This window comes from Ursus arctos, unplaced genomic scaffold (genome assembly GCF_023065955.2).
Source record: "Ursus arctos isolate Adak ecotype North America unplaced genomic scaffold, UrsArc2.0 scaffold_2, whole genome shotgun sequence".
NCBI classification, from domain to species: Eukaryota; Metazoa; Chordata; class Mammalia; order Carnivora; family Ursidae; genus Ursus; species Ursus arctos.
The window spans coordinates 87,847,022-87,868,758 of record NW_026622874.1 but is presented as its reverse complement, the minus strand read 5'-3'; the positions used below and the strand labels follow the sequence as shown (position 1 = coordinate 87,868,758).

Here is a 21,737-nt window from a genome sequence, read left to right as displayed (position 1 = left end):
TAGTGACAGCAGGAACCTTATCCTTATTGGTCTCTTACTGTGTATCCTCTCCATGATGAGTTATCTGCTCTCTCCTCTATATAACCAGCTTCTCTTCCTTTCTATCAGCTCTGCCACCAGCATAAAGTATAATCGCGTTTCTTCCCTATCGACAAAACAAACCCAACAAACCCCCAGCCATTCCCCTCTTGCTTTTCACAGCCAAGCCTCTGAAAGTGAGTTGTCTACACCCATCCACTGGGCTTCCTCATTCTCCTATGTTCTCGCCCACTCAAGGATGGCTTTCACCCTCACTCCTCTCACCACTTTCCCTGAGCTACACATATAGCATCTCACAGAGCTGACCACTCCCTCCACAGAACACTTTCGTTTAGATTTCCCGGACAGGAAGCTTCCGTTTTCAGCTTTGGCCGAAACAGCTCTGGCTGTTCTTTCGGACTTTGCTTGGGTACCTCTTCTAGAAGTGGTATCGTGCACTCCAGGCCTGATATCCCCAAGCCAATATTTCCAGTCACCTCTCTGACTCCTCTGCGTTTACCTTACACTCAATGTGTCCAGATTGGGTTGTAACAATTGCCACCACTTCAACTCCTGTCCTGCTCATCCTGTGCCCTCCGGACATCGCCCACAGTCATCCAAGTTAGGAAATGAAGTCAGCCCATCTCTCCTAGAAGGAAGTTCGTGTCTGTTCACCAAACAGTGCAGTGGCTGTTTGGCCAGAATGTGCTGTATTTGTGGACCCTTCCAGACCTGAAGTTACGAGGACTCCCCACACATAAAGCCAGTTCAGGGAACCCCTTTGGGCCTGTAGCCCCACTTGGCTCCATAACTCATTCAAGTTACTTAAGCCTGGGTAAAACGCCAACTTTCCTCCTTTCCCCCCACCTCACTCACAGGCACGGGTGGGGCGAGGATATAATACTTTATTCACTAACACGGGTCAAGGGGTTGTAGTGAGCGGGGAGTGGGCACTGTTTCCAGGGTTCCCAGTTAGGGGATTCTCCCTGCCTCCCAGTTCCAAGGCAGCCAGGCCTGCCATCCCACCCTTTCCCAGCCCCGGGTCGTGAGCCGGGGAGGTCCTGGTTAATGTAGCCCCAGGTGAGGGGTCCCAGCGTGTCCGCCCCCCCAAGCCGGACGCTCGCAGCCCCGCGGCGACAAGAAAGGCGGCTCAGCTGCCCTCGCACTCTGGGCAGCGCTCGGTGGCAGTGGCGGCCGTGGCGCCAGGGGGTAGCTTGAAGTCCCGGCCGCAGCCGGCGCAGATATACAGCCTGCGTCTCATGTGCGCGCGACGGTGGCGGATGAAGTGCGAACTGAGACGGAAGCGCCGGCCGCACTCGGCGCACGGGTAGGGTCGCTCGCCAGTGTGCGTGCGCGCATGCTCCGCCAGGTTGGAGCGGTGGCCGAAGCGGCGACCGCACACGGCGCAGCGGTGCGGCTTCTCGCCCGTGTGCACGCGTCGGTGCTTGGCCAGCGCCGAACTCTGCGCGAAGCGCGTGCCGCAGTCGGCGCATGCGTACGGCCTCTCGCCCGTGTGCGTGCGTCGGTGGCGCGCCAGGCACGAGCTGCCGCCGAAGGCGCGTCCGCAGTCCGGGCACGCGTACGGCTTCTCGCCCGTGTGCACGCGCAGATGCTGTGCGTAGTTGGAGCTCTGCGCGAAGCGCCGGCCGCAGTGCGCGCATGCGTACGGCTTCTCGCCCGTGTGGCGCCGCCGGTGCTGCCGCAGGTTCGAGGCGGCCGAGAAGCGCTTGTCGCACTCGGGGCACTCGTAGGGCCGCTCGCCCGTGTGCGTGCGGCCGTGTTTGGTCAGCGCCGACTTCTGCGAGAAGCGCCGGCCGCACTCGGTGCACGCGAAGGGCCGCTCGCCCGTGTGCGTGCGTGCGTGCTTGGCCAGCGTGGAGCGGCGCGCGAAGGCGCGGCCGCAGTCCGGGCACGCGTGTGGGCGCGCCGGGTCGGCCGACGGCGCTGGCGCCTCGCTCGGGACCTGCGGGGAGAGGGGGAGGGGGGACACGTCAGCCCTGACTGCCGGGCGCAGGAGCCGGGGGCCTGGGTGTCCGCAAGCTGCAGCCTCTCAGTTCCCCGCTGTACAACAGACAACGCGGCGGTGCCCGCCTCAGGGCGGTTGTGCGCTTTAAGTGAGATAGTCTGTTAACGCACGTATCACAAGGCCTAGGCTCATTCTAGCAATTCGTTATTAATTCGACATACATTTATTGAGCGCGTACAATGTGCCGGACTCTGTTTAGGCACTGGGGATTCGACATTAATTTTTTTTTTTTTTAATGGATAAAGAGTGCTGGTATTGGGGCGGGGATGGGGGTGCTGTACATTTAAATAGGAGTGTTTAGAAACCTTACTTATGTAACGTGAGCAAAGACCTAATGCAGGTGAGAGAGCAGGCTACAGAGGGACCAGCAAGGCCCTGCGGGGAGTTTGCCTGTTGCGTTCCAGGAATGGCCTGGAAAAGTGCCTAAGGCAGAATGCTTGAGGGGGAGAGTGATGGATGGGGTGGTCTTGCAGGGGATCTCTTGGCTTAGGGGCAAGTAATATGAACGAGATGGGGAGCCAATAGAGATGGCAGATGGTTTGGAGCAGGGATCTGAACAGATCAGACTCGTTTTAAAAGTCACGCTCAGGTTTCTGAGTTGAGAACAGGGAGGGGAGAGAGCAGAAGCAGAGCCCAGTGAGGAGGCTACTTGTACTGCAGCCATCTCCGAAGAGCAGACAGTGGCTCAGACGCAGGTGACAGGTGGAAAGTGAAGGTGGTCGGCTTCTGGATATATTTTGCAGTTTGAGACAACAGAGTGGATAATAGACTGGATAGGAGGTGTAATGAAAGAGAGGAGTCGAAATGACTCCAAGGATTTTGAGTTTGGCTGCTGCAAAGGTGGAGTGGCCGTCTGCAGAGATGAGGGCAGCGGGAGAAGCAAGGTGGTAGGTGAAATTTGGTTCGGAGCACATATGCAGTTCTCCTGGACACATCTGGAGCTGAAAGAGGCCTATGCTTCGAGATGTTCATTGGGAAGCTGTCGGCCTATTGATGGTTTTTAAAGCGGAGTCCGGAAGAAATCACCCCAGGAATGGGCAGAGAGAACCTGGGGCAGCAAGATGGGCAGCCAGCAAGAAGACTGAGCGGGAGCAGTCAGTGAGGCAGGAGATCCAGGAGGGCATGGTGTCTTAGAAGCCAGGCCGGCACCGAGTCCAGGCTCTTTAATAAACTTTTCAGAGCAAGTACCTATCATTTTTTTTAAAAGATTTTATTTATTTATTTGACAGAGAGAGACAGCCAGCGAGAGAGGGAACACAGCAGGGGGAGTGGGAGAGGAAGAAGCAGGCTCCTAGCGGAGAAGCCTGATGTGGGGCTCGATCCCAGAACGCTGGGATCACGCCCTGAGCCGAAGGCAGACGCTTAACAACTGCGCCACCCAGGCGCCCCAAGTACCTATCATTTTTTAAGTTGTGAAGAAAGCAAGGCCTGAAATGGAAAATTCTGAAAAAGAGCCGGTTTCATGAGGTCTGAGCCTCTAGAGATAAAATTAAAAAAAAAGAAAGAAAGAAAAGAAATGCTTTGTAAGAGGGAGGGAAGAGAAAACATTTTGTGCTAACAGCAGAGTGAAGAGGAATGTTGGGGGCACGTTGCCCACTTCTTAGAAAAGAGAACGCTCATCGGATATACTGAGAACCTACCATGAACCAGACAGGCAAATTAATTGAAGACCAAATGAAATACCTTGCACATATTAAGGACAAGAAAGTGTTAGCTTCTCCCCATATTCAATCTCCACAAAGTAGTTACTACTATTCTCATTTTAAAAAGAAACTGTTAAGAGAGGGGAGTGACAAGGAACAGAAGGCTCTTTTCTTTCTGAAGTTGCCAGGAGGGCAACTTCAAGTCCTTCAAGATCCTTTGTAAAAAAGGCAGCTTTTAGGTAACCAACTCAGAAACTGGAAAACAAGACAGTTTGGGAAATTAGTGGCCAGCCATGGGAACTCTGGTTTAAACAGTATATATAACGATAACAGTGATAACATTACAGTGTAAGGCTTTGACAATGCTATTTTATGTACATTATCGTATTAAAGCTTCCTGTCACCCCCCTTGAATCGGGTGTTATCTTTTGATAGCTGAGAAAACAGAGGCTCATTGGGATTAGATTCACAAAGCCGGGCGGAGTTGGGACAGACACGAGAGCACTCACTCCCTACCCAGAAGGCTACACTGCTTCCCCTCACTAGAACAGCCAAGATGTGACAGAGGCTGGACTCCAAGTCCCTGGTGCTCTCCAAGAGGGATTCAAGCTTAAAATACAACTTGATACTTTAAATCAAGAAACTCCCCACAGCAAGTTTGGCACAGTCTGAATTCAAGGTCATGCTTTTCGATCTTGCCTTGGTTTTGACACCTACTGGCTTTATTTCAACATGTCAGCCATTGTGGAGAGGATTTTTCTCATTACATTTACATTTTTCTGGCCCATTTTTCCTTGGCACCCTTCTGTAAAAGGGCTTGATGTGCCTGGGGCTTCCTTATATTGGGTTCACTGACTTATGAGAAAGGAATTCTTCATACGAGTAGCCTTAGTATCTCCAGCTTCAAGACAAGGGGCCTTGGATGCCCCAGGAAGAATTTAAAAAAAATTTTTTTTTTAGTAACCTCTGCACTGAACGTGGGGCTCAAACACGTGACCCTCAAACACATGAGATCAAGAGTCGCACGCTCTACCAACTAAGCCAGCCAGGAACCCACCAGGAAGAATCTTGGTAAGACAGGCAGAGTCTAGCTCGTTAAGACCCCAGGCAAGTCACTCTCTTCCTTTGCCTCCGTGTCCCAAGGAAGGCGAGGTAGGCTAGGTGAGATCAAAATTTCCCAACCTGAAGCATGCACACGCAAGATGCAAGAGGACTCTAGGTGTTACGGGGAAAGTCTCTCATTATAATCATCATGTATTTATTTTCACGGACATTAGAAAAACAACAGATCACATGAAATCCACAATCCCATCAATATCACTGTGTAGATGAAGGCGGGTTTAATTAAACAAAGCGATGTGAACCTATCTGAAGAAAAGCAGTAAATAAAAGAGCACAACAGGTGGGCGATATACACGTCACTGAAGCTTGGCAAATACCAGGCTAGGTGATCATCAAAGGCCCTTCTATGTCTTAAATTCTACAGCTAGCAGACTTAAACATTAGAACGGTATTTGCACCATAACAATAGGTACTAGGAGTTTACAATCAATGTAATAGCGTTAATAGGAAAAATCCAAATATTTGAAGTTTGTGATTTTGTCTTCCTGCTTAGTTTTTTTTTTTTAAATCAGAGCAAACATGTCTGTTTCCCCCTGGCCATTACTTTCCTTAAGAACAACAGCTACCATTCATTGAAGACTCACTATGTGCCAGGAACTGTGCTAAGTGCTTTCCACCCATGTTCTCGTGTTAAACTCTCATCACCCTTTGGGTTAGGTACTATCTGCTCCATTTTTGAGCAAGGAAATAAGGGACCCTACAGCTCATCAATGGCAGAGCCAGGGTTGGAACTGAGAGTCTGTCCTTGTCCGAAATACCTATTCTCTTAGCCGTGATACAATTCTCTCTTGTTGACAAGGTGGAGATCGCCTACACAGCTTGTCTTCCTCCCCGAGGCTCTTTTAGCAGTCAGAATCTCCCCTTTTTGGTACAAAGGATAAAATAATGACCCTATTCTCTTGCTCCTAGCTACTGGAATTGTGGTCCACAGACGAGCAATATCAGCATCGCTAGGAACTCGTTAGAAATGCAGAATCTCAAGGCTGACCCCAGACCTGCAGAAGCAAATCTTCATTTTAAGAAGATCACCAGGTGATTTGTTAAAAGTTTGTTTGAAAAGTTAAAAGTCAAGAAACCTGATCTACAAGAGACAAGAGCCTCTCCTGGAGAAAGCAGGTGGAAAAGGTGAAGAGGACTGTACAGGCTGAAAGACCACACGGGCAAAGTCTTAGAGATGAGAAAGGGTCGGGTGTGTTTGAAGTCAGGGCATGGGATGGGTACTGAGTGATTAGAGATAAGCCAGGATGTGAGGTCAGATGATGGGGAGCTTTGAATGCCAGGCTTAGGAGCTGAGACTTTATCCTGAAGGAAACAGGAAACCATTCAAGGGTTTAAGCAAAGAGAGACAGGACTGGATGTGCATAGACCCTTCTAGAAAATCTTTTCTACTCATTAAAGAGAGACCAGATTTTGATAGGCAGTGAGAGGATACTCCAGCCCCTGAGTGCGGCATAATTAAAGCCTATTCTGGACAACGACTGGCCACAGGAGTGGGTGATAGCAAGAAGTCACAGAATATCAGCATTGGAAAGAGATTTTGAGATCACCATTTTTAGGAGCTGAGGCTCAAGGAGACCACACGGGAAGTTAATGAGCTATGCTGTGGGCACAGTGCTAAATGTTCGTAGGGTGTCTGTGTGCGATCCTCAATTCCAACCTCCTCCCCCAGACCCAGTAACCCAGATGACACTTCTCAGGCTGGCATTCGAGGACCTTAACTTTCATTACCCCTCTTTACAGATGACAAAGCCAAGGCCAGGCTGGTGAATGGTAGAATTAGGATTTGAACCGATGCTTTTCACTGCTACGTGATACCATGTAGAGTCTAGCCCTACATACCTTTGATGATTAGACATGCCCACTCTCCACTTTCTCATCCTTACCTCCACCCAGTCCAATCAGGGTTCCCAAATATCCCCTTCTCTCCATCTTTTCTCCACTGCTGTCACAACCTTAGATCAGGCTATCAGCCCTTCTGGCCTGGTCTCCCCGTAGCAGCCAATGATTCTTCTAAATAGAAAATCCAGTCATGTCCCTCCTCCGATCTGACGCTCTGCCTAAATTCCTATGCTGGCTTCCAACGCCATTTTACTCTCTGGCCTCCTGGCCTCATGTCCTCTGAGCCTCTACGTTTGCTGTTCCACCACCTGGAACGCCCTTTCTCCTCCTCCATTTGCCAGATCACCACTTGCGTCTTCAAGCACCAAGTCAACCCCCACCTCCATGAAGCCTTCACCATCGCCTTGAGTTGTCTGCCCTCAGTCCTCTGTCTAGGCCCCCAGGTTGGTTTCCCTGTTCACTCCCAGCCCCGCAGTTCAGCCCAGAAAGTTCACTGATAAAAAGGAGTTGAAAAATCTCCAGAAGGATGACCTAGTCCAAGGTCCTGAACTGTAGGGAGAAGAACGACTATCAGGAGCAAATATTTACATAGTGTTTATTAGGCACCAGACACAGTTCTATCTCTTCTCCAGCACTAACTCATTTAGTCCTCACAACCTCAAGAAGTAGATGCTGTTATGATTTCCCTTTTACAAAGAGGAAACTGAGCCACAAAGAAGTTAAGAAACTTACCCAAGGTCACACAGCTGGAAGGTGATAGGGTTGGAAGTCCATCTAAGCTCTGGAGTCTGGGTTCTTTTTTTTTTTTTAAGATTTTATTTTTTTAAGTAATCTCTACACTCACCATGGGGCTCAAACCCACAACCCCAAGATCAAGAGTCTCATGCTCTACTGACTGAGCCAGCCACATGCCCCCAGAGTCTGGGTTCTTAGCTTATAGGACAAAGGTGGAGATCAGAAGATCCACAGAGCCAGGAGAGGCAGGCTGAGCTAGGATGACAGGCCAAGGAGGCCGGAGGAAAACGGAACTAAACAGTTATTTTGACTGGAATCGGTTGCCAAAGCAGCCGGCCCCCTCCCCCTAGGGCCCACCACACCCACTAGGGGGCAGCAGAACTGTCTTTCCCAGAGAACTGGCTCCTTGCAGGAAGAAATCAGAGGGAGCCTGAGCCCAGAAACGCGGCCCAACAGGAGTCCTCCAGACGGACTCAGGGCTCCTTTGACTGGGGGTGAGAGTTCTATAGGGTTCTGGGAAGTGGAAACATTCCTAGTGGCACTTAGGATCTCTCATAGGGAAATTTAACTCATATTCAGATCTCCTTAAAACTCCTCTCTTTAAACCCTCAAAACCCTTAGGGTAAAACCCAGAGGAGAGGTCCCACCCAGCCTGCCAACCACCTTACTCTCATCCATGCTACAACACGACGGTACCACCTGCCTTCACTTCTCCCAGTGCCCCACCCACTTCCCTGAGCAATGAATCGGGCCATTCCTTCTAAACCTCAGATCCCCAGTGGTCTCAGCTAAGCCATCCCTTTCCTAACTTTGAGACCTTGGGCTAGTCACCAAACTGTCCAGTTTCCTGGGCCTCAGTTTCCTCACCTGTAAAATGGAACAAAAACTACCTACATTACAGATCTGCAGTACTTAGAAAGTGCCTGGTGCATAGCAAATGCTACTAAGAGTCAGCTGTTACTGTTGCTGTTGCCTACCTAACCACCCCTCTGCCCAACCCGAAGTGTGCAGTTCCCAGCTCTGGGCTTCCATGCCTCTGGTGCCTGCACCCATCACCCGGGGCTGTAGCTGCATGGTTACTTGTCAGTCCAATCCCGCTAGACATTAAGCTCCATGGGGAACCGAGGCTAGCCAGCACAGTAGGTGTGACATCTGTATGATGGCAGCATGGGCAGTAAGGCAGAAGGATGGGCCACCAAGCCTGAGATTCTATGTCTAAGACTGAGAGGAAAGTAGGGGCTGGATCGCTGGTTTGTCTGAGGAAGGCTGGACCTAACCATATTTAAGGTAACCAAGCCCCCTGGTGTGGGACACGTACCTCCTTGTTGTCCATGGGGATCTTGAGTTTCACCACCTCATACTTCTCCTCACCCTCATCTTCCTCACCCTTCACCAGCAGTACCATCTCCTCTTGCATCTCTTCCTCTTCCTCCTCCTCTGTCTGCTGTTCCCCAGGCATCTTGGTGTCCTAGGGCAAGGCGCTGGGTCAAAAGCTCAGGATTCGCACCCCCTTCCACCCCTCGCCCCCCACCCCATGGCCCTGACCCCAGCAAGGCGATGTAGCCTTGGCTTCTCCCGCCCTGCGGTGCCCTCTTCCCTCCACCCCAGGCCGGCCCCAGGCCCCAGGACCAGCTCCGAAGACACTCGTTCTCCCCACTCATCCCGGCATTCAAGGCCCTGAACAGTTCGAATCTCCAGCCCCAGCAAGTCGCCACCCTCCCCACGCTGAGTCACTCCCCGGCTCCCGGGCCAGCGGTCCAGAGCACTAGGGCACGGGCTGGGGGCGGGATCGGGGCGGAGACCCTGGGGGGTGCGCACTCACCCGCCGCAGATTCGGCGCTCGCACAGCCCCTGGCCAGGGCGCCGGGCGGTTGGGCACTCTGCGAGGCCGCGGCTCCGGGGGCGGGGCGGGGCGGGGCCTCGCGAACTGCCGCTCATTGGTCAGATCACCTAACCCCGCCCCCTAGGGGGAGGGGCCCAGAGGACCCAGGCGTCCGGCCAGAACTGCCCCGGGAGGGTGGCGAGCCCACATCTGGCGCCCTCCGCTGTACCCCAACTCCCAGAGACCCCCGGGCTACCCCATTCCGGCGTCCAAGGTCCTCGCAGACCAGCTGTAACCTACCTTCAAGCCTCGTCTCCTGTGGCCGCCTCGGAGGTCTCCGCTGCGGCCAGGCGCGTCTGCTCCGCCCAAAATAGGCCACGTGCGCTCCCGCCCCGGCCTGGGCCTCTCGCTGGCGCCCCGCCTGGAGGGCGGACCCTGTTGCCTGCTCACCTCTTCCCTTCCCTCTTTTTTCCTCTCCCATTTTTTCTCCTTTCCCAGCGTCGCCTTCGCAGTGTCCTTGTCTCTGGGATGTCTTGCCCCTTTTGAATACGTAGTTTTCAAATCAACAGCCACCCCAGCTACCGCTACCACTTACTGTGTGGTGTGCCTACTACGCGCCAGCATTGTGCTAAGCGTTTTACACACCAGGGTGGGTCCATTTTACAGATGAGCTAATGGAACTTGAGGGAGATAAAAACTGATTTGCCTAAGTTACACAGTAAGGGTTGTCATGGCACCCCGGACAACCAATAGCCTAAGTGGAAAATTAGTAGCCCAAATCCAGTGGCTCAAATCCAGTCCACGGAACTATCTTGTTTGGCCCTCAGGGTACTTTTACTTTTAAAAATTAGTTTTAAAAAATAGAGGTCTTTTACACGTTTAAAATTGCCAAATTTAAAAATTGGGCTATTTTGCCTAAAGATCGGTATTTCCCACTTGTCTTGAAAAAGATACCCAATTCTCCCATTTTATGAAAGAGGCACCTCAGATTCAGAAAGGAAAGAGGGGCACCTGGGTAGCGCAGTTGTTAAGCGTCTGCCTTCGGCTCAGGTTGTGATCCCAGTGTTCTGGGATCGAGCCCAACATCGGGCTCCCCCGCTGGGAGCCTGCTTCTTCCTCTCCCACTTCCCCTGCTTGAGTTCCTTCTCTCACTGGCTGTCTCTCTCTCTGTCAAATAAATAAATAAAATCTTTAAAAAAAAAAAAAAGAAAGAAAGAAAGAAAGGAAAGAGAAATAACATTCAGGAAGTGCTTGCAGTCCTTATGTCTCTTTATAACAGCCCTGTGGGGATCAATAATATTGTCTCTCTCTGACAAATGAACCAACGCTTAGAGAATTGAAGTGATTTGCTCAAAGTCACAAAGCTGGTAAGTAGAAGATTCCAAAGCTCATGCTCTTTCTATTACACCAAACTATCTTTCAGAAATGAAATTACACGAGGAAATTTGTGGCAGAGCCAGTACTCAAACCTGAGTCTCAGCCTTCAGAGGCCAGGACAAAATTTGGATGTTAGGATTACATCAGGTCAAACTTTTGCTCTTCCTCAGAGCAAGGAAAAGGGGGCAAATGCCTGGATACTCACACTCAAGATCTCCGCTTTGGTTGTGTGGGCCCTGATACGTGCCTGGCGCCATTCTAGGCACCGGAGATGCCGTAGTGAACAGAACAGACAAAAATCTTGGCTGCTATAGCACTTTTAAGGGTGTAAAAAATGTAAACAAGTCAACAAGATAACTGCAGATAATGAAATTACTAGGGCAAGATGATGCAATAGAGTGGCCATGGTTGGGGCTTTCTCTTATTTATTTATTTATTTAAGCGGGGGGGGGGCGGAAGAGCAGAGGGATAGGGAGAGAGAGAATCCCAAGCAGCCTCCCTGCTGAGCATGGAGCCTGATCGATGCTGGCCTCAATTTCATGACCCTGAGATCACGATCTGAGCTGAAATCAAGAGTCGGACGCTTAACCGAGTCACCCAGGTGCCGTCTGGGGGATTCTTTCACGTGGATAGGGAGGGCATCTCAGGAAATAATACTTGGGATGAATCTTGAATGATGAGAAAGGATTAGCCATTTAAAAATCTGGAGGAAAAGTGTTCTAGACAGAACTGCAAAGGCCTAAGGTGAGAATAATTTTGGCACATTTGAGGAACAGAAAGGTTTGTTTGGCTGGAGCCAAGTGAGTTAGCAAGGGGAAGTGTAATATGAGAGATGGAGGCGAGGTAAGGAGGGGCCAGGTTATGGCTGGAACCCCACTTCTAGCAAAAGGCAAGACCTGCAATCTGTGAGGAGACTCACCTGGCAACAGTGAAAAGTCGCCACTGGAAAGGGCTCCTGCTGTGGAAGGGCTCTGGAACAGATGCTTGCAAGAGGAGGGAAAGGACTTCTGTCCATTTGCTCTACAAACATGTACTCGTATATAGCTGAACTCAGATCTAGTTTCTGTTCTTGAGAATCTCGTAGTCTAGCGAAAAAGATTGTGATAAAAAATAAATATATATAAATATATATGAATAAATATAAATATAAATAAATATAAATATAAATAAATATATATATATGAAAGGGAAAGCAGTAGGTGTATAAGTGTTCTGGCAGGATAGTAAGATGAGTGAATAATAGTAACCCCCTGGGAAGGAAGCAGTTATTGGGTGCAGGCCTCGCTGAGGAGATAAATGTGAAGGACCTTCAAAGATGAGTGGGAGTTTGCAATATTGACAAGGAGGTAGCAGCTTGTGGGCCTGTAAACTCTTGCGAAGAGCACATCATGTGCCAAGGGCACTGCTCACCAAAGTATTTAGTGAGGCCTATTGTGTGCCAGGCTCCTGCTGGGACTGGGAGGTAGAAAGTTGAATTTGGAAAAGTCTTCATCGTACACCTCATTACTCTGCATTTCACTGTTTGCCTTCAGACTCACTAGAACTTTACTTCAGTTCTTCAATGCCCAAGGACTTGGGAACACAGTCTACTCTCTGCCCAGAAGACTCCAGCTCCTATACCAGCCCTCACACCTCCTTTCTCAGCTTACTCCAAGTCAGTCCTTAGGTCTCAACGTAGTTTTCACTTCTTTGGAGAGGCCTTTGAATCAGGTAGGATTCTCTTCTGTAGGCATGCTTCCTGCACAGTGCTTCCTACACTTGTAATTATTTGTCCAACCTCTGTCTTCTGCATAGAAACTGAGGGCGGAGACCTTGTTTTCTTCATCCTCCTGTCCCCCATACCCAGCACACGGTAGGTAATGCTGTTGAGTGACTTGTCATCATCAAGAAGCTCTCCATATTTCAAGTGCTCAGAAGAAGTAGATTCTAACTCAGGCTGGAGGTTCAGGGCAGGCTTCTGGGAGAAAGTAATGCTTGAAGTGTTCTGACTTGGAGAGGTTAACAAGTGGGGGGTGGGTGGTCATGAGCATTCCAAGTAAACGAAGCAATATTTAAGAAGCATAGGGCTGAAACCACACAAACGGAAGACCTTGAATGCCAACCTAAATGTCAAGGAGTTACTTTTTACAGAGGCGACATATGGAGCTACGGCAGGGTTTTTAATGGGGAGCGACACAAGCAGATGGAATTTTACAAAGATCATTGCAGGCCGGCTTGGAGGCCGACTGGTAGGGAGGGGAAACACGGAAACCAGCAGGGGCGATCTTCCAAAAGCCCCCAAAGGCCTCCGTTCAGGCCTACGGGTGTGGGTGCACCTAAGGACCGAAGCGGCCAAAAACCCCAGGCCCAAACGCAACATTTCGAGTACATATAAGAACTTGGCAGAGGTGGGAAGATCCGGAGGAAGGGCGCCGCAGCCAGCTTTCGTTGGTTTCTAGGGAAGCCCGGCCGATGGTTAAGATCTCGCGAGAGTCTCCATCCAGGGACCATTCCCCCACCGAGACTAGCAGAGACGCCCAACCCGCGAAGTTGCAAAGTGGTCTTGTACTTCATTTCTTAGATGGGTGAACTGCCCTCGTCTTTTTTATCCCTGGCCAATCAGGTCAGTTCCTCTCTCCCTTCCTCCCTACTGGCGCCCTCCTCGGAAAAAGCTAGGAATTGGAGTCTTGCTCCTAATGACGCATGGGTCGCTGGGAAAATATGGTTGCATTTTCCGGGGGATAAAAAGGCATCCCCTTTGCCCTCCCTTTGGACTATGCAGTCAAATGACCTCTCAACAAATAAAAAAAGGGTCTCAGGGAGGTGGGGTTTCCCAGTAGGCAGAGCCTCAGTGTCGGGGACCTCTGCGCCTGTACTAGACAGACGGCCACCTTCCCCCGCCCCCCGCCAACCTGTCGCCATAGCAACGGCGCTCACCGTCCTACGCCCACGCCCTCCCCGGCCCGTGGCGCCCCGTTTTTCCCTTTAGGGGTCGCGCTCGACTTTGTGGCGTAGGTGGCGCAGGTGGCGCCTGTGGGCAGCCAGAACTCAGGTCTGGGCCATCAGCCGACAGACCCGGTGGCCGTTTTTCCAACCAGATGTCACAGCTGGAAAGCGGCTGACTATTCCAACTTCTTTATTTGACGGGCTCAAAAAGGGCAAGGGACCTTCCCAAGTGTACACATGGCTTCACCTGTGGTGAGGCTTTGACACTCCCCCCGCCCCCATCACCCTGCACACATACACAAGCAGAGTCCAAGTTTCAGACAAGAAAGTTTATTGGCGAGGAGATACACGGAGATGTGGCTGTCCTGCCTTGGAGCTTCCCTGGCCTCTCCTCACTCCAGTCCTGCCCTTCTCCCAGCCAGTTTCTCTGCTGACGTCCACCAGGACCTGGGCTTGGCATCGAGTGTATGACTGCTCCTTCTGCTGTCTCTGGTCTAGTCTGTCAGCGTCCAGGTGTCAGGGTGGGTTGGGGTTCTCCAGGGCAGATAGGTCTGGGCTGTCCAACAGCACCCTTCCTGGCTAAGACCATGTCCAGCAATCCACACAGCAGTACTCTTCCCACCAGAAGGTTCAAGATGCCCCTGCCTCTATACCACCCAAAACTGAAGTCTCACTGTCGCGGCTCATAAGGTCAAATAAACCCTGTTTGGTGCTGGCCAGGGTGCTGGTCTCCTAGGGGCAAGGTTGGGTGGGATCAATTCTTAACAGATTAAGAGGCAGCAGAATTTAGAGTTGTTTAAGGGCCCTCAGGCTAAGGCCAGTTTATTCATTAAGTATTGAGTGCCTACACTATTCAGAATACGAGGCAGTGTTCTAGAAGCTGGGGGTATAGACCACACTGTAAAGGTCCTGACTGAGCCCAGCCAGGAGTTTCCTGAGCTTCAAGGTCATTATCTCCAATTTCTATTTCTATCTATTCACTCCTTTCTCCCATTTCTTCCCCTCCTTCTCCCTCCCACCACCTCCCCGGCCCTTTATTCTCTGCTTAAGCAGCAGATACCCTCCCTTTGGTCTCCTGGGCTTCCATTTTCCCTGGACCCCATCATTCCAGTCCTGTTGGTGGCTCCTCCTTAAGGGGCCTTGCCCGACCATCCCCTGTCCCAAAGGGCCTCAGGACTAAGTGCCCACGCTGGTGCTTGATGCGGGCAGAACTGTCACCAAAACCTTTGCCACACTCTGCACACTTATATGGCTTCTCCCCAGTGTGTGTTCGCCTGTGTTTGACCAGATCTGAGCTCCGGGGGAATTCCTTCCCACAGAAGCCACACACATGGGGCTGGCTGGGTCCAGAGGGCTGCGCTCGGACTCGGGGTCGAGGGGCTGTGGGCGCTGGGCCAGGGGGGTTATGTGGCCTCAGAAGAGTGGACGGTGGTGGTGGCCGAGCCCGTTCACCCCGGTGGGTGCGGAGATGCTTGACTCGGGCAGAGCTGTCAGCAAAACCCTTGCCGCATTCAGGGCAGAGGTAGGGTTTTTCCCCTGTGTGCACGCGATGGTGTTTCACCAGGTCCGAGCTTCGGCGGAAGCCCTTGCCACACTCAGGGCACTTGTGGGGCTTGTCACCTGCCAGGGGTGGGGGTGGCTCCCCAGCCTGTGGGCCCCCGGGCTCTGGCTCCAAGCCAGGCAGGCCAAAAGGCCCATCACCCGAGTGTGAAGGGCTTCGAGGTGTCAGTGGGGGGCTCGTGCCAAGAGGAGGTGGGGGTGGGCTTGAGCTGGGGGGTGGGCTGGGGATCAGCGGGGCCAAGGGGTAGCCTGGGAAGCTGAAGTCCTGGGGCTCCATGTGAGTGAGGCGGTGGCGGAGAAGGGTGGAGCTGAGGCTGAAGGTGCGGTCACATTCTGGGCAGGCGTGAGGCCTCTCCCCGCTGTGGGTGCGGAGGTGTTTGACCCGGGCAGAGCTGTCGGCGAAGCCCTTGCCACACTCAGGGCATAGGTAGGGCTTCTCTCCCGTGTGCACCCGCAGGTGCTTCACCAGGTCTGAGCCCCGGGCAAACTCCTTTCCACACACATCACAGCCAAAAGGTTTGGGCCCCAAGTGACTGCGCTGGTGGCTCAGAAGGCTGCAGCTGAGCACGAATCTTTTGCCACAATCGGTGCAGATATATGGCTTGTCCTGGGCCTTGGGGCCCTGCGTGGCTGCCACAGCTGCTCGAGAAGGCTGCCGTCTGGGCACCACGGGCCGGGGAGGCTGCTCCCCTCGGTGTGTCCGCTGGTGCTTTATGCGAGCAGAACTGTCCCCGAAGCCCTTGCCACAGATGCCACACTTGTAGGGCTTCTCACCCGTGTGTGTCCGCTGGTGTTTCACCAGGTCAGAACTCTGCCGGAAGCTCTTGCCGCATTCGCCGCAGATAGTGGGGCGCTCGCCAGCCGGGATCCTGGACCGAGGAATCTTTGGGGGGCCTTGGGCTGGTGGGCGGGCTCTGTAGGGCTTTTCACCACTATGAGTTCGCTGGTGTTTAATACGGGCAGAGCTATCCCCAAAGCCCTTGCCGCAGACCCCACACTTGTAGGGTTTCTCCCCCGTATGGGTCCGCTGGTGTTTCACCAGATCTGACATCTGCCGAAAACTCTTGCCGCACTCACCACACACGGCAGCCCGATCGCTAGCCTGGCCCCAGCGTGGCTCTCCCAGGAGCCGGGGACCTCTGTCCCGAGCCTGAGGTTTTCCTGGGCCCTCTCTCTGGACCCATAAGTCATCCCAGGTCTGGATGCCTCCAGGTTTGAGAGAGGCATTTCCTACTTCATGACCTGGGGCCAAATGTTCCTCTTCCTTGAACCCCAAGTCATCCTCCTGTGGGGTATGTTCAAACTCATCCGGCTGAGAAATCTCCACATTCTCACTCCCTATACCTGGGGAAAGAAAAGGGAGTAGCAGACGCTGCCCTTTGGCTCAGCCCTGTCTTTGATAGCAACTTCCCCGGGAAGGCTTCCTTGACAGTCTGTGGTCACAAGGATGCTCTCCCTCTCTCTGAACTTCTGACACACTTATTATTGCTGACAAGGGTAACTTCCTTATAACAGGCCCTTAATATGTGTCAGTCACTGAACTAGGCATCACTGAATCCTTGCAAACAATGCTATGAGATAACTGCTATTACTACTCCCATTTTATACACATAAGGACTCAAAGAATTTAAGTCACTTGCTCAAGGTTATAAAGGTTAGAAAGTAGCAAAGCCACGTTTCTAACTCAGATCTGTCTGATTCCCAAGCCTGTGTTAACCACATTATACTGTCTCTATTTGGAAAACCTAGTATTTGCTATGTCTATTATATCTTCTTATATTAGCCCATTCTGTAATTTATTACTTCAGTCATCTTGCGTGTACCTGAGAGGACCCAGACGCACACCTGTCCCTTAAAATGCGTAGGAGAGAGAAGATCAAGCACAAATAATTGTAACTGTGGGCTTAGAATAACTGCTGTCGCAAGACAGAAAAGAAATAAGGAGATAGGGCCAAGCTTTCACAGCAAAAGAGAAGAGTAAACCATGGAGAGGAATGGAAGGTAACGCTGGAGAGGGATGCTGGAACTAGATTAAGCATGTAAGGCCTAGATGGAACACTAGGCTTTTGAGTAGTAGGCAGAAGGGAGCTAGGGAAGGTTTTTGAGAAGAGAAACAGGATTAAACCCGGACTTGGATCAGTGTGGCTGCTGAGTGCATCACTGAAGAGAAAAGGGATGAGGGGAGGCTGTTGCAATTGTCAGGATGAGATAAAACGAGGCCTGAAGTAGGGCAGAGGCAGTGAGGCCGGTGATGACTGTCGAGGAGCCGGGAGAGTCCTTGAGATGACGCGCCTCACGGCCTGACGCACAGTAGGTGCTCAGAAACGTTCGCTCCTTAACCTCGGTTTTTGCTCCCCTCCCCCCTTCCCCTGGAAGCACAGTTCACGTCCGATTTTTCTGGGTCTCGGCCAGACAGAGCCCAGCACCGGAGTCCCCACCCGGCCTTTACCTGCCCCTGGCGGCGCACCGCCCCGGCCCTCACCTGTGCGGGCGCCTCTCAGCTGCTCCCTCTGCTCTGCGCCCTGGAGATCCGGGCCCCAGGGCTCCACCGCGCGCTCCATCGCCCGCACGCCGCCCTGAGCAAGGGGACAGACACAATCCCACGGTCACACAGCCATGTGCGGCCCGCGGCGCCCTGCCGCTGCCCTCTGCCGGCCAGCGCGGGCACCGGGCAGCGGCCGGGTCCGAGGTGCGGGGCGCGGCTCCCGGTGACCCCCGCCCGCGCCGCCGCTCGCCCCTGCACCTGCTGCTCCTTCCGGCCCGCAGCGCCCCCTTCTCCTCCTGGCCGCCTCCGGCTATGTCACCCCGGCGCCCTCGCGAGCTCCTCGGCGGGGCTCCGCTACCCGAGCCGCCGGCGGCCCCGGGATGCGGGCTCCGCGCCAAATGGGGAGGGGGCTCGGACCCAGGCGTCCCGGGGGCGGCCGCCGGGGGCGGGGACGGGAAGCGGAAGCGCTGGTCCTCACCGAGCCGCTCTAGGACCTGGGAGGAGCTGCAAGCCTGTGGGGCCACCCGCGTCCTCCGGAGCTCGGTGGCCGGCGGGAGGCCGCGTGCCGCGGACAGGGCTACTCTAAGCCGAGGACAGTTGCCCGAACTCGGTGGTATTAACCGTGTACCTCCTGGGCTGGAGTAGGGTGATGAGGGCCGAAGACTCTTCTTAATTGTCGCTGTGTCGGGCCACCCGCGCCGACCTCCGGGGCTGGCCGACTGCGCCAGCCACCCCGGCCCGGAGACACAAAGAGAGATCCGAGGACTGACCCAGGGAAAGGGGTGGGGGAGAGACCCAGGCAAACAAAGGGCGGCGGAGGGCGGCGGAGACCCCAGACGGGGCGGGGGCGGGGCGCCGAGACACAGGAAACAAAGCGGGGCCGGTCCGAGAGGCCTAGGGCCGGGGGTGGGGTGGGGAGGGGGGCTGGGCTGGGGGAGACCGAGGCCGGGGCAGCAGCTAGAGGACAGAGGCAGACTCCAGAGAAATGATGGGGAGAGGCGGCCAGTTGAAATCAGGCCCGAGGCGCGGAGCGGAGACCCTGAGCCAGAGACTCACAAAGTCGTAACCTAAGAGCCCCGACTCAGAGAGGACACAAAGGCAGAGAGAGAGAGACCGAGAGACTGCGGCGGCCCAAAAATGCAGGAGCAAGAGATTGGCTGCCAGAGACAGATGTAGAAACATAAGAGATAGTTAGAAAGTCATTGAAGCACACGGAGGAGCTGTAAGAAAAGGAAGGGAATCTGGAGAGAAGCAGGCCCCGAAGCAGAGGAACAAAGGACAGTGAAACAGGCAGAGACAAAGAGATAGAGACACAAAGAAAGAGCCCATGAGGAGACTAGCGGACAGGTCGACAGACCTACAAAGGCCAGACCCAGGGAGAACCTTAAACGTTAAACCCTGATTCCCAGCTCGGTACCACCATGGCTGGGTCTGTGTTCCAGTGGACCGGGGGCATGACCCCAGGTATCTGTTCTCTAAGCAAGATTGCCTTTGGGGAAGAAGGGAGTGCCTGGAAGTGTGCCTTGATGATCTGATGATAGGGAGGGGTGACTGAGGTTTGTATATTAATTCACACTTAGTTAGCACCTTAATACTGAGCCAAGAGTTTGGGATAGAGATGAAACACATGTAAGATTTGTCCTTGAATGCTACCAGTGTACAGGGGCAAGCACACAAATCATGAAAAAGAGAGAATTGGGAGGGCATGAGAGAGTTCCACGTACCACTACAAGATAGTGTGGGAGAGCAAGAAGAATTCTAAGCTGTGGGAAGGAGTCTGCATGGTTCTGGGTGCCTGGTATGCAGGGATGTTAGACAAGGACAGAAAGCAGGACCACAAATCAATCAGCACATACGTAGGAATCACCAACCAATATCTAGACACTGTCTGGGCCCTGAAAATACAAAGGAACCCAGGGAGCTCTTGGTCCAGTAGAATATGAAGATGTGCGGGTGATGAGACGGATTCTATACCAACCTGATGAACAAGATACGATAGGAGTGTAGTGCGGAGAGAGATCCGTTGAGTTTAGTGGCTGTGGACTGTCTTCAAGGCCATTGCTGCAGTCTGATTCCTGACCTTGTCATGTACTATTGTTTGACCCTGGGGAAATGACTTCTGTTTCCTAAACTGTAAAATGGGGATGATAATAGCTAATTTGAATGGTTGAGAATTCATATGTGTTATATGGGTAAAGTGCTTAGCCAAAAGCACTTTACTCTTTTGGCTGGAGCAACCAAGAAGGAAAGTGGCATTTTTGAGCTAATCCTTTCAGAGCAGCTAAGGTTTCTGCAAAACCCAGAGCGGGCTGAAGTGGGGGCTGAATGAAGAATTCCAGGCAGAAAGAATGAAATGAACAGCTGCCTACACGCTAACTGAAAACCTACTATGTCCTAGAAGTTCGAGATCCAAAGATGGTTAAGACCTAACCTGCAAGAGGAAAACAGAATGGTTGTGTGTGTGTGTTTTAAGATTTTATTTATTCATTTGAGACAGAGAGATACAGAAAGAGAGCATGAGCTGGGGGAGAGGCTGAGGGAGAGGGAGAAGCAGACTCCCTGCTGAGCGGGGCTTGATCCCAGGACCTGGAGATCATGACCTGAGCTGAAGGCAGACACCCAACCATCTGAGCCACCCAGGCGCCTCAAAATAGTTGTGTTTTGTTGTGTCATGAGTTTACATAATAGGAAAGCAGTGGAAGCTGAAGATAGAATGGTACGTTTATTCATTTGTTCCACAAACGTTTCCTGGGGACCCACATGTGCCAGGCACTTGTGCTGGAAAACAGAGAGGTAAGAGGGTGCCAAATGGCAGAGAGCTAGCCCTTCTTGGAGGAACCTTCCCCTGAAAGGTGGCCAGCCTGCACCCCCTACTCATTCACGGAGCTAACTTTGACTTTGGGAAGAGAAAGCCTGGCGTTATTAGGTCTGCAACTGAATTCAGGCCTAAAGATAGAGAAGCCCCTCCAGGGATGCCTGCTGGGACCATAGGTAGCTATGCAGGTTTGATGGCAAGATGAAAAAGAACTACTATACACTGCCCCATAGGAATCTCAAGGTAGGATCTCCCTTTCTCTGAACAGGCCCCAAATCTTATTGCATGAATGATTAGACATAATTTGTTGGAGTAATAAGCATGTAAATGAAATATTGTGTCACCAGAAATTCATGTCATCTCTACAAGCCAAGAGCCTTTTTTGTAGGGCAACTCGTTAATATGCAAAATGCCTTAAGATGTGACTTCCTTTGACTCAGTAATTCCCCTTATAGAAGAGCCTAAGGAAATGGTTGGACAAATACACAATGATAGCGCCATAAACATGTCCATCCCAGCTCAGCATTGGTCATCACTGAGAAAAATGGAAATCAATCTGACTACTAAACATCTATAAAAATCACAGTACAGACGGCCAACAGATACGTGAAAAGATGCTCAACATCACCAATCATCAGGGAAATGCAAATCAAAACTATAATGAGATTTCACCTCACACCTGTCAGAATGGCCAAAGTCAACTGTACAAGAAACAGGTGTCGACAAGGATGTAGAGAAGAAGGAACCCTCATGCACTGTTGGTGGGAACGCAGACTGGGGCTGCCACTGTGGAAAACAGTATTGAGTTTCCTCAAAAGGTTAAAAATAGAACCACCCTACAATCCAGCAATCGCACTACTGGGTAATTACCCAAAGAATACAAAAACATTCGTTCAAAGGAATACATGCACCCCGATGTTCATAGCATTATCTACAGTAATAGCCAAATTATGGAAGCAGCCCGTGTCCACTGATAAATGAATGGATAAAGAAGATGTAGTGTGTATATACAATGGGATATTATTCAGCCATAAAAAATGAAATCTTGCCGTTAGCAACCACATGGATGGAGCCAGAGTAGAATGCTAAGGGAATACGTCAATCAGGGAAGGACAAATACCATATGATTTCACTCATGGAGTTTAAGAAACAAAATCAAGCAAAGGGGGAAAAAAGAGACTAAGCCAAGAGACAGATTCTTGATTATAGAACAAACTGATGGTTGGGGGGGGTGACTAAATAGGTGATGGGGATTAAGGAGGGCACCTGTATTCAGCACCGGTGCTGTATAGAATTGTTGGATCATACTGTACACAATATAACACTGTAAACTGGAATTAAAATACAACTTTAATTTTTTTTAAAGATTT

The 21,737-nt window shown here is 51.9% G+C and overlaps 2 protein-coding genes across 3 annotated transcripts; both read right to left on the bottom strand.

Moving 5' to 3' along the window:
* Positions 1–903: 903 nt before the first annotated feature.
* ZNF771 (zinc finger protein 771) lies at positions 904–10,361 on the bottom strand. Of its 2 annotated transcripts, none has more exons than XM_026515791.4 (3): positions 9,506–10,361; positions 8,702–8,851; positions 904–1,981 (listed from the first exon to the last, which is right to left on the bottom strand). In XM_026515791.4, exons 2-3 carry the CDS (start codon positions 8,840–8,842, stop codon positions 1,169–1,171), a joined length of 954 nt encoding a protein of 317 aa, XP_026371576.1. In that variant the 5' UTR covers positions 8,843–8,851; positions 9,506–10,361; the 3' UTR covers positions 904–1,168. The 2 variants fall into 2 exon arrangements, with proteins under 2 accessions (XP_026371576.1, XP_026371577.1); XM_026515792.4 differs by lacking the exon at positions 9,506–10,361 and adding an exon at positions 9,206–9,278.
* Positions 10,362–13,821: 3,460 nt separating this feature from the next.
* Positions 13,822–18,042, bottom strand: ZNF48 (zinc finger protein 48). Its single transcript, XM_026515790.4, has 3 exons — positions 17,811–18,042; positions 17,550–17,643; positions 13,822–16,411 (listed from the first exon to the last, which is right to left on the bottom strand). Exons 2-3 carry the CDS (start codon positions 17,626–17,628, stop codon positions 14,610–14,612), a joined length of 1,881 nt encoding a protein of 626 aa, XP_026371575.1. The 5' UTR covers positions 17,629–17,643; positions 17,811–18,042; the 3' UTR covers positions 13,822–14,609.
* Positions 18,043–21,737: the final 3,695 nt, after the last annotated feature.

Bases quoted from the DNA above. Each gene is read 5' to 3' on its own strand.
- ZNF771 (XM_026515791.4), bottom strand. From the start codon at position 8,842: ATGCCTGGGGAACAGCAGACAGAGGAGGAGGAAGAGGAAGAGATGCAA. The intron at 1,982-8,701 runs GTACGTGTCCCA...CTCTCCCCGCAG, and splicing joins TCCCCATGGACAACAAGGAG to GTCCCGAGCGAGGCGCCAGC.
- ZNF48 (XM_026515790.4), bottom strand. From the start codon at position 17,628: ATGGAGCGCGCGGTGGAGCCCTGGGGCCCGGATCTCCAGGGCGCAGAG. The intron at 16,412-17,549 runs GTGAGGGCCGGG...TTCTTTCCCCAG, and splicing joins GCTGAGAGGCGCCCGCACAG to GTATAGGGAGTGAGAATGTG.